This window comes from Mesocricetus auratus, unplaced genomic scaffold (assembly GCF_017639785.1).
Source record: "Mesocricetus auratus isolate SY011 unplaced genomic scaffold, BCM_Maur_2.0 Super-Scaffold_100003, whole genome shotgun sequence".
Taxonomy (NCBI): Eukaryota; Metazoa; Chordata; class Mammalia; order Rodentia; family Cricetidae; genus Mesocricetus; species Mesocricetus auratus.
This window is the reverse complement of record NW_024429188.1, coordinates 40,393,632-40,411,573: the sequence shown is the minus strand read 5'-3', so window position 1 is coordinate 40,411,573 and position 17,942 is coordinate 40,393,632. Positions and strand designations below refer to the sequence as shown.

At 37.0% G+C, this 17,942-nt stretch overlaps 1 protein-coding gene across 5 annotated transcripts in view; it reads left to right on the top strand.

Annotated features, from left to right (window-relative positions):
- The window catches only part of Pola1 (DNA polymerase alpha 1, catalytic subunit), a 304,504-nt gene that overhangs the window by 129,829 nt on the left and 156,733 nt on the right, over nucleotides 1–17,942 (top strand). For all 5 annotated transcript variants that reach the window (XR_005876750.1, XR_005876751.1, XR_005876753.1 and 2 more), the window contains exons 31-32: nucleotides 1,762–1,893; nucleotides 7,608–7,782. Coding sequence is in view for 1 of the 5 variants with exons in the window: in XM_040744194.1 (XP_040600128.1) it covers nucleotides 1,762–1,893; nucleotides 7,608–7,782 (307 nt within the window). In the remaining 4 variants the exon portion in view is untranslated. The remainder of the gene's footprint in view (nucleotides 1–1,761; nucleotides 1,894–7,607; nucleotides 7,783–17,942) is intronic.

The following is a 17,942-nucleotide window of genomic DNA, read 5'->3' as shown; positions in this document are numbered from 1 at the left end:
GATTCTACATTAGAATTCTATAGGTTGTATATTCTTTAAAGTTATTTGTAATATGACCAGTAAACTGCTTGGTTTTATTTTTCTTATTTTTAAAAGTTTGCTGGTCTGTATTGTACTTTGGGTTTTGTCTTATTTTGTTATTGTATATTCATTGTAAAAAATAATGTGCTATATGTCATCTTCATGCACATAGTCCATGTATTTTTCTCTTATTTACTCTTCTATTGAACTTTGAGTGGATATTTTATCCATATATGACATTATGGATTGATTATTTGTTGGGTTATTACCTGAGTTTATGCAGATCTTAAAATGGATGTATTTCAAGTATACCGTCAACGCGCATGTTAAAATATTCCTAGTTCATTAGAAACATCTTTAAGTATTAGGAATCTGTCAGGCTCACAGAAGTGGAAACATTTTCTAAAGTTTGAGTTGAACTTGAAAGGTTGAATTTTTTCATTGATGATACTTATTGTCAAATTGATTTTTTGAAGTAGCAGGTTTTGTTTAGTTTAAGGTTTTTGATTTAGAGAAACTGTTAGGTCCATATGTCAAAATAGCTGTAGTTTTCCTACCATTCTTTCAAGTAAAAAATACATTCCCTGTACACAGCAGTTAGTTTAGCTTTGTAACTCAAATAGTTGTACAAATAATTTTCCTAGCGTAGCCTTCATTCTTCAGATATGCTTTGTTCTTTGTGTTTAATCATAATAAATAGTAGACTTGTTCTCAAGATTTAAAAGCTTTAGAAATCACTAACTTTTCTGGACATGATGAATCACACTTGTAATACCAGCACTCAGAAAGTTGAGGCAGGAGGATTGCCTCAAGTTTATAGCCAGCCTACGTTGCACAGTGTGTTCCAAGTCAACCTGGGCTACAGAGGGAGAACACCCCCCTCAATGTTACTAGTTTTTACTGCTTAGTCAAGAATGTTCTCAACTAAAATACCTTGCTATTGTTGTGAAAAGTAACAATGTTAGTATAATTTGGTGCTACTGTCAGGATTCGTATTTATAAGACATGAATAGTTTTTACCAAGTTTTCCTTCTGTATCATTAGTGCAAATAGTATTGTTAGAAAATAACTTTTACTGTCAGATGGTGGTAGTGCATGCCTGTAATCCCACCATTCGGGAGGCAGAAACAGGCGGATCTCTGTACGTTCCAGACCAGCCTGCACCACAGAGCAAATGCCAGGAGAGACTCCAAAGCTATACAGTGAAACCCTGTCCCAAAAAAACCAAAAAACAACTTTCTCCTGATTGATGCTGTTCCTGCTCATGATGTGCTCACTTTCGGTTACAAACCCATTGTACTCTGTAGAGCTTAAGTTGACATTCAGAGTAAATTCAGTGCTTTGTGGTACGTTGGAGGTTTATTTAGATAGAGAAGACTGAGGAACAGATCATTAAGTCAGAGTAGCTGTTAGTCTCTGATCCCAGCTAAGCAAATGAGAAAACTACAAACATGAGGAGAAACTCTAAGGCTTGATAGAATACTGGATCTAGAGTCTTAATTATTTTAAATACTCAAATACTATGTGGTATATCCCATAAACTTACATATATTTATGTTAAGCTTGTATGTGGCCATGCCAATTCCTTAGTGACACAGAGAAAAAGCATGTTTTCTGAATATCTTGTCATTTTCATGTTATACATATGTGATTCTTGTAAGGATATGTTTGATGTAAATATATATAGAAAGTTTTATTTTAAACATTGGTGAGTGTATTGTTTCCTTTTTTGTCTTTTAGGCATTGACAAAGGATCCCCAGGATTACCCTGATAAAAAAAGCCTACCTCATGTACATGTTGCCCTCTGGATAAATTCTCAAGGAGGCCGGAAGGTGAAAGCTGGAGATACGGTATCCTATGTCATCTGTCAGGTAAAACTATTGTATTTTATGACTCTTGTGCCTCCTACGAATCCTGGGCTGGGAAGATGACTCAATAGGTGAAGTGTTTTTTATGCAAGAATGAGGATCTGAGTTCAGATTCCCAGCACTCAAACAAAACAGCAGGTTTAGTGGCTTGTATTTATAACTGTAGTTTTGGAAGGTGTAGGCATGCAGATCCTCAGAGCTTTCTGGCACTCATTGAGGGATCTTGTTTTAAAAACATAAGATAGGATACTGGAGAAGTGACTGAGCAGTTAAGACCACTGTCTGCTGCTCCAGAGGATCTGGCTTTAATTCCTAACACCCATATAATGACTCACAACTGCTTAACTCCAGTCCCAGGGGCTCTCATAGCCTCTTCTGGCCTTCTCAGGCACCAGGACACAGGTATTACAGACATACATACAGGCAAAACAATCCTACACATAAAACACAAAGAAAACATGAGGTAGTGAGTGGTTGAGAGTCACCTGATGTTGATCTGTTCTCCACATGTGCACACAGGAACATGTAAACGTATAAACCACTGGTCTATATACAGGAATCTTGCATGACATCCAGATTGCCACAGTATTTTACTTAGTAATACTCTTCTAAATAACTGGTCCCATAGAGAGATGGTTTAGTTCAGCTAGCTTTCAAATCTTAAAAAGAAAAAAAAAGTTCTGTAGTGTTTCATAAAAATGTGTCATAAAAAATTCCAAAGTAGCTTTTGGAGGTTATTGAAATTATTTTTATGTGATTTTCATAACAGTTACTACTGCTTCAACTCTAAATTAACTTCCATGAAAATATGTCATAGGCTGGGGTTGTAGCTCAGTGGTGGAATTCTTGCTTAATTTGTGTGATGCCCTGGCTTTGATCCACAGCACTGCAGAAAGAGAAAATGAAGCAATATATGTACTGTTGGTGGTATATCAGCAACAGTAGTAGGTGGTTGTTGTTTTTAATCATTCCTTTTGTGGCAATTTTCATTATGATGAGTCAGTGGAATAATAGAATAAATGCTTTGACTTCCTAGCTTATCAAGATAATTACTTGAGAAAATATGGAAATGTATGGATATATTGAGAAAGATTTACTTTACTTCCCTCTCCCTGCAGCTTTTCTCCTTCCCATGTTTTCTTTCTCCCTATTTTGTAAGGCACTTCTAAGGAAACTATGCTTTCTCAACATACTTCACAACTGATAAGTAGTTTTGTTTGAGAGCAGCATGTTACCTCATAGGATGAAGGAAAAGTAGGGCAGAGCAGGACATCAGGAGTTTTTTCTCTTGACTCCAGTTGAAAGAAAGCCACACCAATCTTTCTTCCTGTATGTCAGTCATTAGGCTGTCTCAAGTTCTTTAAAGATGCTATTGTATGGTCTACTTACCCTATTGCATAATTCATCTTTGTAAGACTTTTCGAAACATTAATGTGGTTTGAATAGGTTGGCCTCCATAGAGTCGTGCATTTGAGTGCTTCTCCCTGTTAGGCATTATTAGGAGATGCGACCTTGTTGGAGTGGTGTGGTCCTGTTGGAGGAACTATGTCACTGTGGAGGCTGGCTTTGAGGTCTCATATGTGCTCAATTTGTGCTCAGTGTGGCTCACAGTCTCCTGCTGCTACCTGCAGATCAAGATGTAGGACTCTCGGCTCCTTCTCCAGCATCATGTCTGCCTGCACACTGCCATGCTTCCCACCATGATGTTAATGAACTAAATTTCTGAAACTGTAAGCTAGCTCCAATTAACTGTGTCTCTTCACAGCAATAAAATCCTAGCTAAGACAATAAGCATCATACTATATTATTACTATAAAAATTTTTATATGAACTTTAAAATTCATTCCTATACAAATGACAGTTGATAAAACACAACCAGTATGCTTTAAAAAGCATAGAGCTTTATGAAAATCAAAAGCTAGTCTGTTAATGTAATATCTGCCACACACTGTAGATGATGTACATAACAATGATAAATACATGGACAGGAATCAGCACTTGACTCTATCTCCCTCCTAGGGTTACCCTTGATTAAGAACTGTTAGAGAAAGCCAGTTCCTGCAGGAAAATATTTCCATAAATGTCTGGCTTGCTCAAATCCTTAATGTGCTTTGCATATTGCTTCTGACAAGTCTCATCTCAAAAAAACAATTTTCAAATTATGCAAATAAAGATTTTGGTAAATAGACGAGTTTTTTTTCACTTATGTCTTCATGTACATGGACAAGCTCTTAGATTGTTAATGACAGGAGCAGATGGTAGCTTACAAGTTTGAAAATAATACAGGGTTAGTGAAATAACCTCTTGATGAGATCAAGACAGATAAATTTTAAACAAAAAGTATTTTATTTAAAACTGCAATGGATGTATTTGGTGATATATAAAATAGTATGATAGATATATTTAAAAGTTAGACTTAATGTCAAAATATTTGCTCTTATTCTTGTTTTGATTAGTATGTCCTTAAAATGATGATGCTAATGTAATACAATAAACCCACTTTGATGTGGTTTTAACATTTCCCACATGAATACTGTCCCTTCTTTTTAAAATACAATTTATATTTATTTACTTATTTTCTTTAGCATATTCCAAGAAGGGGCATAGGATTTTAATTTGCCTTTGTTCCCCAGAGTGGAACACTCCCACCTTTCAGCGTGTTTACTAGCCGACGCTGCCCATCTCTTTTTCTTTTAAGTTTCATAGCATAATGTTTAGAATAAGTTTTGATGATATGCAGTGACAAATTTCTAAGATTGTGTGCTGCCCTAAGCCAAGTTGTCTTCTAAGAACAGGTTAAGTTTTTTTTTTACTATTTTATGTGTAGGATAGTTTATCCTACTGATAAAGATTCATTTTTAAGATTGTGAGAGTGTTTTGCCTGCATGTATGTTGAGGAACATATGTACTTGGTGCCTGTGGACACCAGAAGAGGGCATCAGATCCCCTGGAACTGTAGTTACAGACTGTTGGGAACTGCCATGTAGGTGCTGGGACTAAACTTCAATCCTCTGCAAGAGCAGTAAGTGCTCCTAACTGCTAAACCATCTCATCAGCTTCTTGTCTACTAATTTTAAATGTGTAGTTACTTACTTTTCCTTAGTCATAATTTTTATAAGGTATGTCTTTGACATAATTCCTTTAAGAGGCCCCTCTGTCAACCACTTAGATCTTCCCCCATTAGTTTCCCAGTAACAATGGCTAATTTAGAACATCCAATTATCCCTAAAATTGATGACTTGCTACATAGAACCCTCAAGAAAGACCAACTTGCTTCCTTATCTGTTCTTAAAAGGTGTATGCACATGTCCACGTGTGCCACATGTTCTTGAGATCTTGTTCAGTTTAAGAACTAGATCTTTGAGTAATATACCTTAGATGAGCCTAGCTGTTTTCCCAGCACACATTATCTAACCAGTTGTACTCTTTTTGAGCTTAGATTTTTAAAAATACAGTAGGGAATATGTTATAGTTACTCTACGTTAAAAGCTATTTAGATTAGAGTCAAAATACTTTAAGTAGAGAGTATTCCCAGAAATTTTCAACTGTTCTTTAAAGTACAAATGATTCCTTTATGAGGATTTGGTAATATACTGGGAAGTAACTCATGCACTTGGTTTTGTTTATTTTGCAGTTCTTGGGATAGAACTTAGGACCATGTGCATGCTAGACAAACACTTTAACTCTTCTCTCCAGTCCCCCAGTGACTTAAATATTCTTCACTTCTCCAATTTACCTTTAATTCGCCATTTAAAAAATGATAGTTTGCTGGGTATGGTGGTGCATGCCTGTAAGCCCAGCTCCTGGAAGGAAGAGAGAGACGAAGATAAGTAGTAGTTCAAGGTCCTCCTTTGATACAGTACTGAGCCAGAAGCCAGCTTAGGGCAGCATAAGATCAGCTTTAACAGCAACAAAAAACAATGAAAGAAAAGGACTAAATTCACAAAAAAGTCCATTCTGTAGGCTGACCAGATTTCTGGTACTGAAAGACAGTCTATGTACATTATAGCACATATGAATGCACAACCCAACAATTTGTTTTCTAACTCTCAGTTAGCAACTATTACCTCATTTCACCTTACAATTCAAGTTTATTAATAGACAATGATTAAGCCTGTTTAATCTGACTTTATTTTCTTTACTGAGTTAAAAAATATGGACAAACAAACAGATTTTAACCTGAGCATTGCTTTCTTTCTAGGAATTTCATTATGCTTTAGACCAGGTAGGATCTAGTTGAAACACAGTGCATTTTATCAGGCACACAATCTGAGAGACATGACCCTGCTTTGGGTTTGGTAAAGACTGTGATGTGGAAGGTTGCCCTTGCTTTGAGCTGGATGCTGAGCTGGGAAGAGACTTGATTGTTGCAGGAGTGAAAGAATAGGATTCACATTATAATCAGTTCTCCAGAGCAGCTGAGCCCTGTGAATAGTTATAATTTACTAGTCTGAATATTAAATTCTGTTGTTTCAGTCAAGAGGAAGAGTGGAGTGAGTCATTGGATGTTGGTCCAGTAGAATGATGACTTTTTGATTCACAGATGACAGTGACGTCACCACAGAGCTGTATGTGGGCTAATTACATAGACTCTCACAACTTTAATTTTATAGTGTAAAAGAAATTGCTCTTGAAATGAGTCTCTAACCCACCTTCATTTGTTTGAGGAGGAGCCAGCTTAACAGTACAAAAGTACAAGTAATACCCCTTCCACTGGTCAGATAATTTGACTTTTGAGCACTGCTGCTTTCAAGGTGATTCTTGTCCCTGTGATAAAACACCTGAAAGAGACAAAGGACAGATGATTTATTTTAGCACACAGTTGGAAAGGATACATGTTCATCACAGAAAAGCTTGACAGCTTGCCTTTTACTCTGTGGTAACAGGAGGGTGTGGAGATATTTACATTTCAGTGGACCAAGAAGCAGGAAACGGGACAGTGGACAGATGTTCTTCTGGCTTTCTCCTTTCTTCCTTTTTATTTTTTCTTGAAGCTCAGCACAATGGATGATGATGCTTACTTTCAGGGCTTGTTTCCTCATCTCAGTTAATTATCTCTGGAAACATCTTCATAGACATGCTCAGAAGGGTGTTTCACTTATACTCAAGTTGATATCAAGTTGACAGTGAAAGTGAACCATCCTACTAGGATTGTGCATTACTGTTACTCCTCTGTCTTATGTCTTTCATGTATTGTTTCTACTGGGGTTTAGTGTCTTAGCTTTCCACTTGTTCATTTGGGGCAAGAATAGGTACTAACATGCTTCTATGGCTAGAATTGTAGCTAGAAGTCATGGTATTAGCAGAATAAAGAAGTGTTATTTATTCTTTTATTATCATGTCTTTGAAAGTCTTTCTCAGTAGACTAATTGTCACCATTCTTTTGGTGTGTTTTTATGTCATGGCAGGTAGAATAATATAATCTAGCTAGTTTCGTATCCTGAGAGTAAAGAACACAACACACTCAATTTAAATTCTTAGGAAATGTGTAAGATTGAGGCCAAGAAGTTCTTGGTCTTTCTACTACTCTATGATACCTGTGAGATTTTTCAATAGGGCAGTGCTTTTTTGGTGTTTGAGATTGTCAATAGGGCAATGCTTCTTGGTGTTTGGAACTGAGCACATAAAATGTAAACTGTTGTCCTTCTGTTTGATTAAAAAGTATAATGTGTGATTACTGAATTGCTTGCTCACAACTTTACCATGTCTTCTGTTAGGATGGGTCAAACCTCACTGCAACTCAGAGGGCCTATGCACCTGAGCAGCTGCAGAAACAGGACAATTTGACCATTGACACCCAATATTACTTGGCCCAGCAAATCCACCCTGTTGTGGCTCGAATCTGTGAGCCAATAGATGGAATTGATGCTGTGCTCATTGCATTGTGGTTAGGTAAGTGACTCAAACACATGGAAACCCTCATAAGGTAGTAGTGAGATGCATAGTCCTCTTGTAACTATTAGGACCCCTGCTTGTAGATTCAGGATTATGCCCGTTACTTCTTTGTTTAATACTTTTTATAGTTGCTTAGTTCTTATCTTCCATCAGAACGTAAAGTCCACATACAAATAGCAATCTTTGTAAGTCTGTGCCTGCTCTACAGGTGATACTAAGTGAGTGCAGAGGGGGGAAAGAATTTTAGGTATCAATATGGTCTATGGTCTTAAATTGTTAGAGGTCTAATTAGTGACCTTCCATTAATAAGATGGTTAATAATATTTTGCTTTTTTTATTCATCTTATCTGTTTAAATATATTTTGTTATACAATAATAAAATGTGACTTTGTAACATTTAGTTTTTACTTTAAATTCTTCTAAAATAAGACTCACTGTTTTTCTTTAAAAATTGACTATTTTCTACTTGGCCGATAACCTTAAGACATTAATGTTTCTATTTTTCTTTTGCGGTTTTACCGCCTTGCTATGTTATTATTATTATTGCCATCTTTGCTTTAAATGTTTTTTGTATGTCCCTTATTATACTTACAGGCAACCAGAACATAGTTACGTTGCTTTAAGTTCCCTGCTATGTTCTGTCATAAGCAAAGTCGAATGTTCTTAACATACTTCTTAATAAAGCCCTTTGATGTTACCTCATTCTCCATAAATCAAGTAACTAATGCTGCTGGCATTTCATAGGCTTTAACTCTCACAGTTTTATACTGGTTTTTAAGCTCCAATTTGAATTAACTTCACTACTACTCTGCACATTCTCTAAATAATGTGTCACTCATTTTTTCTCTGATTGTTGCAAAAGTCTTCCCCCACTTTAACTAAAATGTCTAGCTGGAGTGTCACAGGATGTTGGCATCATTAAGACCTGGTTTAAATGTTTTTGATATTAACAAGCCTCTGAATCTTGTTCTGTATGTTGATTTATTTTGTGAGTGATAGAATATAATTGCTCTGAGAGAGATAAGATGTATGTGTTATGCTCAGTACAGGGCTAAAGGCAGAGGGAATGCTCAGCACATGGTTGTATAGCCACCTGCCACACTACTTTCAGGCTTCCTTGTAAATATGTCCATCTTCCTTCAGCCCACAGGATTTATGCCTAGGTGGTATTCAATATGTCTTTGTGGCATGTCATTGGATTTTCCAAAGCTCATTATCAAATCACATATATTCCATCCTGCCCCTGTTGAGTGTGTTTCTGAGATCAACCCCTCCACCCCCCATCCCTACTATCCCATCAGTGTCTGATCTGGAAGTGGAAACTCATTTTTGACATTTGCCTAAGCAAAACATAATTAGGAAGATAAAATTCTGCTACCAAAATAATCATATAATGTATTCTCCAAGTTGAGTTGTATTTGATGATGTTTATAAATTCTCAGCTGGGAGGAGGAGACTATAAATGCATGATTTTTAGCCTCACTTTTTTTCTGTTATACACTGAGTGCTTACTCTATTTGCTGTGATAAGTACTTGCCATATCTTATTCAGTCTTTGTGACAGCTTCACATAGATAGATATGTTGCAGCTCCATTTTACAGAGGAGGAAGCTTATGTGAAGTATCTGGTAGTTTTATCAGAAAACTAGTAAGTATGAGACATAGTTAGATTTTAACTAAGCTCTATGTGACAATCAAGCGTCTACTCCTGGCCAGTATGCTAAATTTGTTTCTTAGCAATGAATAGCATAGCTCTAAGAGCTGTGAAAGCTGTTCTTTACCAGACGTGAGATGGTATGGGTATGCAAGCCCGAGGAGCTTCACCTTCATGCTGTCTAGATTTCACTTTGTGCCTCCACATTTTCCACTGAAACCTCATAGCAAATCTAATTTTTTATTAGTCCTCCTAGTTTAGCCATTCGTTATTTATTAAGTAATCTGCTGTGCTAAAGGCAAACTGTTCTGTTGGGTTGTTGTTGTTGCTGTTTTGCGTTTCCAGTGGCTGGGAACCGAAATGGCGGGCACATGGAAAAGCCCCCATCTTCAGAATGAATACCATTTTATACTATATATCTGCTATTGCTAGAAATTTTAGCTGGGGTCATTTGTGTGGATTTCTGGGAGATTCCTTTGATTCAGGTTTTTAGCTTGACCCCGAAATGCCCCCCTTTCCAGTAGTCTCTTTCAGTACTCTCTCCCTCCATCCCCTGCAACCTGATCTCTTATGTTTCCATCCCCATCTGCCCATAGTCCACTCACTAAATGTCTTCTATTTCCCCTCCCAGGGAGATCTGGGCATCACCCCTTGGACCCTCCTTGTTACCTACCTTCTCCTTTTCTGTGGATTGTGCATGGTTATCCTTTATTTTACAGCTAATATCCACTTATAAATGAGTACATAGCATGTTTGTCTTTCTCAGTCTGTCTGGGTTATCTCTCTCAAGATCATTTATTTTAGTTCCATCCGTTTGCCTTCAAATTTCCTGGTGTTCCTGTTTTTAACAGATGACTAATACTCCATTGTGTAAATGTAACACATTTTCTTTATTCATTCCTTGGTTGAGTGACATTTAGGCTGTTTCTAGGTTCTGGCTATTATGAATAAAGCTGCTATGAACATAGTTGAACAAGTGTCCTGTGGTAAGGTATGATTGAGCATCCTTTGTGTATATGCCCAAGAGTGGTATAATTGGGATTTGTGGTAAGTTAATTCCCAGTTTTGATTTCCTAAGTTGCTGTACAAGTTTGTACTCTCCTGTGACCATACTGGTACCTATCCCAATTGTTATAAGAAAGGCTTCATCCAGCAAGTGATGGAAACAGAAGTAGAGACCCATAGCCAAACACTAGGCAGAGCTTAGGGATTTCCGCAGAAGAGGGGGAGGAAGGATTGTAGGAGCCAGAGGGGTCAAAGATGCCAGAAGAAAACCCACAGAATCAACTAACCTGAGCTAATGGGGGCTCACAGAGACTGAACTAACAACCAGGGAGCCTGCATAGGACTGAGCTAGGCCATCTGCATATATGTGACAGTTGTGTAGCTGGGTCCTCTTGTGGTACTCCTACCAATGGGAACAGTGGCTGTCTCTGACTCTTTTACTGGCTTTTGGGACCCAATCCTCATACTAGGTTGGTTGCCTTGCCCAGCCTTAATACATGTGAAGGTGCTCATTCTTTCTGCAACTTGATATGCCATGTTTTGTTGATATTCATGGGAGACCTGCCCTTTCCTCAGTAGAAGCAGGAGGAGGAGTCGATTGGGGGAGTGTAGACAGAGGGTGGTTTGGGGAGAAGGACTAGGAGGGGAGAAACTGCGGTTGGGATATATAAAGTAAATAAATTAATAATAACAGACAAATGAATATGATTTAATAGCAGGAAATCCAGAGTATTGAGTTCTATTCAAAACAGCAGGATAGTAAAGGGTCATGAAGCCTTCCTGTGTGGATAGGTCTGAAACCTACTTGGTATGTCAAGACTGGTTATACTGGGAGGGAATTGGACTGTTTTTCATTCTGAATGTCATAATTAAGATCACAAGGAGTAGATTTGTTTTCTGGATGCTGGGTTTCAAATTCAGTGTCTTGGCTATGCAAAGTGCACACTCTACCATGGACCTCAAGCCTCCATAGTAGATTTTTTTTAATCATTTATTTTTTTGACAGTTTTACTCCCTATTATTTGTTTATTTAAATATATTATCATAACAATGACAACTTATAAATCCAGTTTAAGTAAGTTATTTGCAAAGCTCTCCTAGCAGATTAATGAGTTGCTTCTTTGGAAAGTTCATGTTATTGATTGATTTCAATCTATAGAGGACATCTATCAGTCTTGGTCATGTCTCATCATGTATCCATCATTTCTACATGCCACATAGCTTATTGAAACCAGTGGAAGGTCTGTATTTTGAGCCATGAAGAAAGTGCTGCTATTCTCTCATTCCAACAACTTTTCTTCTTTTGGCCTCTTGATAATGTTTTTAACACCAATAATGTGTGAAGTTGTTGTCAGTTGTATAGCCACCCTTCTCTCCTGTGTCTCCTTCGTTCTCTCATCTTCTCCACTACTAGCCCTACCAGTAATATATCCTCGAACCCTTTATTTTTCCCTTTTTCTTCATACGTGGTTCTGCATTAATAAGTATCAACCGCGAAGAGCCAAGGGAAACATTAGAATGTACTATGCAGGTCTCAGTAGGCATTGCTTCTGCTCTCTTAAGGAACTGTATTTTCATTAGTACCCTTTATTTCTCCATTCCACATGAAAAATTAAGGTGGCTTTTCACTCGGGGCTTTGAGCCCCCGATTACCAGTTCTCTTGTAGTTTGTGGTTTCAGTGAGGGGTAGGGAGGAGATGTGGAAGTAGTGGCAAAGTAAGGGGAGTGTTAGGGTTATGGGGTTTCTAAGAGGTGCAAGCTGTAGGCACAAAATTACTGTAATTTATTTTCAAAATTCTAAATCTGTTTTCTTTATGTAAAAAAACTGCAGTTAGTGAACCGACACTGTTAAATAAGTTGAAGTGTACAAATGTATACATGAAATATAAGCCCTCCAACTGCCTAATCACAGACATAAAATAATTCTCTTGCTTTTAATGTAGTTTTTATCTTTGATTAATGAAATGTATAACAGTGTTGAAACTTTAGTGAAGTTTGATACTTTGTCCTTCTAGTTAGTACAAAGAAATCAGGAATAATGGTATAATTTCATTTAAGAATATTATTAAGTTCATGAATTTTTTATTTTTAAGTCTCTTTTGTCGAGAGCAAGTATATTTTTCAACTACCTTTTTCTTTTTCTATTGCCTTTATGCTACTTTCCTTGAGATGAAAGGTAAGCATCAACTGTTGGTTTTATCCTGTGGCTTCTCTTTGGAAATTCTCTATTTCTCTCCCATCAAGATGCTTCCTGAAGTCTGTCTGGTGGCATGTTACATGACCAGGTGTTTTGTATGGGAAGGCTATTTTAATGGAACAGGAGAAAGGATAGTCTTTTTAATGAGTGAGTGGATAAGTCTGTTGAATTGAAAGAGAATGATTTGTTCTCTCTAATAACTAATGGTTCTCATTATCCCACTATAAAATGTGTATCATTTTTCTGAAACCTATGCAAGATTATTGCTATTGGACTCAAATAAAATAAAATTTTACTCTTATTTCATCTGTGAATAGGAAAAAATATAGTATTACTCCTCTTATACAATAGCCCTATGGGAAACATGGTCACTAAAACTTGGAAGTCTTAGCTTTTGTTCTCCAGACTGTAGGTTTTTCTTTCTCTCTCTAGCTATAATGAAAGCCCTGTATATTCTGTGGATGAAATACTCAACAAGGTGCTTAAACATCCAAATAGTCTTCTGTTCCTAGCAAACCAGACTAGTGATAAGGATAATCTAAAGTTCATCCTAGGGTTTCATCTTTCAGTAGATTTTTATTTCATGCACAATAGTTCTTAGAATTATATTAATCTTTTTATCCAGTGAACAATGAGTTTTACAACAGTTATAAAGTACATTGTTTCAAACCAGCTACTCCAGATGTGACAACACCCCAGTTTTCTCAAATTCCCCCAAAGATGGTCAATGCCCCCCCCCCAGGTCAGCAGGAAGCAGTCTTAAGAATTCAACATCCTTATTCCTGAACTTGCTACGTCTAACACCCTCACCTCTTTTTAATCATAAATAAAGGTGGGAATGAAAGGTTCAGGCATTACGCTGGCCTGCCCTGTTACCTGGCAGGATATACTCAGGCAGCACTCTGGCCAGCCCAGAGTTCTGTGAGAACCACGCAGGTGCAAAGGACCCCTTTAAAGGACTGACCCCAGCCTGCTTACACTCGCTTTTTCTTACTTTCTCTTAACTCTCATCCCCCCCCTCTGCTCTCTCTCAGCTCTGCACGGGTTGGTTATCCCCCCCCCCCGTCCACTAATAAAATTCCACGTGGGATCATTAAAAAAAACGCATTGTTTCATAGTCAATGATAAAATTTAAACATTGTTTTTCTGGGCATTTTTTATGGGTCCTGAGAAATTACTGATATTTCAAGAATGTGAACTGAGAATTTAATTTCTGAAAATATTGCTTAAGACAAAGCAGAATGAACATAATCCCTTGTGTTCATGAGTTAAACTTGAAAGCATATGGTTCTCCTTTGTAAAATGCCACTAGTTAGACATGGTGGTGCATGCCTGTAAGTCCTAGCACTGGGGAGAAAGGATCAAAAGGATTGCTGGATATTCTGGGCCAGCCTGGGTTCCATAAGAAGACCTTGTCTCAATAAAATAAAATGGGGGCACGCCACTCATGTTACAGAAGTTAGTGTTTGTGAATTGATTGACAGAGCCCAGTAATTTTCTACAAATAAATGCAATAGTAGATAAGCAATATTTAGGAGTGCTTTTGGCACTCTTGAGGACGTATATCTACAAAAATATAATGGAGTGAATAGAATGAAGTGTATGTGCTTGCGACTGAAACAATGGTGACACTAGCAAGTGCCTCAAGTATTAGTTTGTCTTTTTTTCATGATGATATGTGACCATTCTTTTCAAGCTTCACATTTTCCATCACATAATTAATAATAAACTTTAAAAGTTTCATATCAGTGCTATAAGATGTGTCTTCTCACTAACTTATAACATTGACAGCCATTACTGATACTGTTAAGTATACTGTATAATGTAAGCAGTGAAGCTTCTAAGAACTTTGAACCAGACCAGAACAGTTTAGAAAACCACTGTAGTAGGAACTCATAATTCCAGCTTTGTTAACACTTAGAACTTCTGAAGAAAAATGAATTTTTATTGAATTGTTGTATTGTACCTATTTCTTTAAAAGATCATTTAAATGAGGCATACCCCCCAAATATTTAAAACTGTGTTGTTTGTGCTTATTACATACTTCTATAATCCTATCACTCTGAAAGCTGAGGCAGGAGAACCTTAAGTTTAAATCCAGCCTTGGTTATACATAGTAAGACCCTGTCTTAGTTACTTTTCTATTGCTGTGATAAGACATCATGACCAAGTCAACTTATAAAAGAGTTTAATTGGGCTTGTGGTTTGAAAGGACTAGAGTTAGAGTCTAAGACATGGTGACAGGCAGCTGGAGCAGAAGCTGAGAGCTCACATCTTGATCCACAAGCAGGAGGCAGAAAACATACTGAGAATGATGTGAATCTTTTGAAACCTCAAGGCTAAACTTCCTAATCCTCAAATATTGTCACCAACTGAGGACCGAGTATTCAAGGATATGAGCCTGTGGGGACCATTCTTACTCAAACCACCATAGACCCTATCTTAAGAAAATAGTGTTTTAGATAAGGCATACTCAACCTGTGCACATTTCATTAATTTACAATTCATACTCAGGTGTGGCATCAAGACTGAAAACATTTTGAGTTGAAGTCATGAAATGTTGCCCATTAGGAATTTGTTGCTGTGGAGATTTTGGAAGGCATCCATAACAATACCAGAGATTTATGTTATTTCTTTCAAAAATGAAAAAAAGATTTATTTCTACTTTATGTGTAGTGTGTGTGTGTGCATGCATGAATGGTGTTTGCAGAAGACAGAAGAGGGTGTCAGATCCCTAAGCCTGGAGAATTAAATGGTTGTAAGCCATTATGTGAGTGCTGCAAATGGAGATCTTTTGCGATACTGCCACTGAGTTCTAAAGAATCCAGAGTCTTCCACATAGAGGATACTCTCTCAGCCTAGACACACAGGGGATGGCCTAGGCCCTGCTCCAAATGATATGACAGACTTTGAAGATCCCCCATGGAAGACCTCACCTTCTCTGGGGAGCAGAAAGGGGATGGAATAGGGGGTTAGTGGAGAGGCAGGGGAGGAGGGGGAGGGAGAGGAAACTGGGATTGACATGTTAAACAAGGTTGTTTCTAATTTAAATTAAAAAATCTGAAAAAATGCATTTACTGTTTAGTAGGGAAGAAAATAAAAATGAACAGGAGTTCTAAAAAAAAAAAAAAAGAATCCAGAGTCTTTGTATAAAACCGGATTTCTGGTGAGTATGGACAGACCTGTGGAATGCTTCATGCCACGTCTCCAGGCCTTTAGCTGTTGCATCTTTATAAATATGGAGAAATTCTGCATTTTGATTATGGAAAAGCTTTTCTAGTGTTGGATGCTAATTGTCTGAAGTTCGTTCAGTCAGTTGTTTAATTTTAAACTGGATTCATGGTATTTTAAAACTTATGGTAAATTTAATATTTATGGTAATAGAGTTATATAATTAAGCCTTCAATTAGTCATCAGTCACCTTCATAGTTCATCAACTCTGGTTTGCTATTCTTACTATCTTTTTACCTCCTCCAGTTTGCATGATGTGAGTGCAATCGTTTCATCTGTGTTTTATTTTGCATTTAGAGATCATATTTGTTTTCTCTTTCAACATAACCACATTATTATCATCTTATTACACACACACACACACACACACACACACACACACACACACACACACAGAGAGAGAGAGAGAGAGAGAGAGAGAGAGAGAGAGAGAGAGAGAGAGAGAGAGAGAGAATACCCACAATTCCATTACTTTACTCCATATTTCCCTGACCATCCTGTGAATGTGCTTTGTTTTGTAAAGCTCAGTATTTGCATTGGAAACCAGCCTAGGTCCATGTGATAGTTAAAGTTCTTTTATCTCATTGTGTTATTTTCACTATTTATGAACGAAACTGAAGATTTTATACAGTACAATTTTTTGTGGCTCTAGAGTTTCCTCATTGCATTGATGTGGTATCATTAAACGTGTTCCCTCTATCCCATATATTTCCTGTAAATTTTTAGTTGGATTAAAGACTTAATCATATTTATATTTACCTTCAGTTTGTTTTATGTTCTGCTAATACCACTTCCCAGATGATGTTTTTTTTGTATCTCTTTCTAAAAATACTTTATATCTAGTCATGACTTCGAGACAAGCTATAGGTCTGTCATAAGAAATATTTAGTATTCACCTTTCTTACCTCCTCAGTGTAAATTTTCTTGAAGGTTTACACGCACACAGAAAATAGAACAAAAATTAACTGAACAGCTTGATAAATTTTCACATCAGCACACAGCTGTGTAGAATGAACTGAGTTCATGAGACAATATAATACTTTATCCCAGGAAGCACTCTTCTTTCTCCTAGAGACAATCTTCCACCACCAGAAAATTGGTATTATGGCTTCAAGCACAGAAGAATTTTTCTTTTTTGGGGACATTATATGAATTGTGCCTTTATTCTTTGTGTCTGGCTACTTCTACTTTATTTCTGAGATTCATCTGTGTAATTGTACTTTTGGTAACTTTTACATAGTGTTTCATTGTGTGAGTACACCCACAACACGTTGTATTAATACCTCCTGTATGTATGTATGCTCGTTATGAATAGTACTGTTTGAAGAGTTTTTGTACATGTCTTCAGTTCAACCTAGCCATTTATTTCTATTGGGTGTGTATTTATTACTGTGTCTAGGCCATTGTATGCATGCCAGTTCAGCTTCAGTGATTGCTTCAGATTTTCTCAAGTGGATCTCACAGCCCTACAAACTGTATTCTTACCAACATGTGATGTTTTCTCTCTTCTTCATCTTATATAGTGGCACAGGGCACCATTGTGGTTTTACCTCACATTTGATGATTGATGTACTTTTCTCTAAGTTTCTTGCTCAGCTAAACATCTCCTGTGTTGATTTGTATTTATTTCATTGATTTGCAGGCATTTCTTGCATGTTTTAAATATGATCCCCTTGGAAACATAGACTGTGAACGTCTCCTAGTCCACATTTTAATAGGATTTGCATATTTTTTTCATCAAATGCCATAAAGTATTTTAGAAATATTTAATGTTGTGATGCTTCTCAGATAAACATATGGCTTGAATTATAAACAATTTACATATTTTAGAAGGGACATAAATGAACATTCGAAGAATAGATAGGAGTAGTCTACAATGCTTTGAAAAAGATAATAGTAGAAAAATAATTATATGTCAGATGTTACATTGTGTGATTAAGACTGGTGATATTAAGTAAAAACTGTACTGCTAGACTCAGCCACCCCCAGTGGCTGTGATGCTTCTGTCTATAAATATGCCTTTGAAACTGAGAGCTTTGATCCTGTTGCCAAAATAATGTGAGATCCTAGA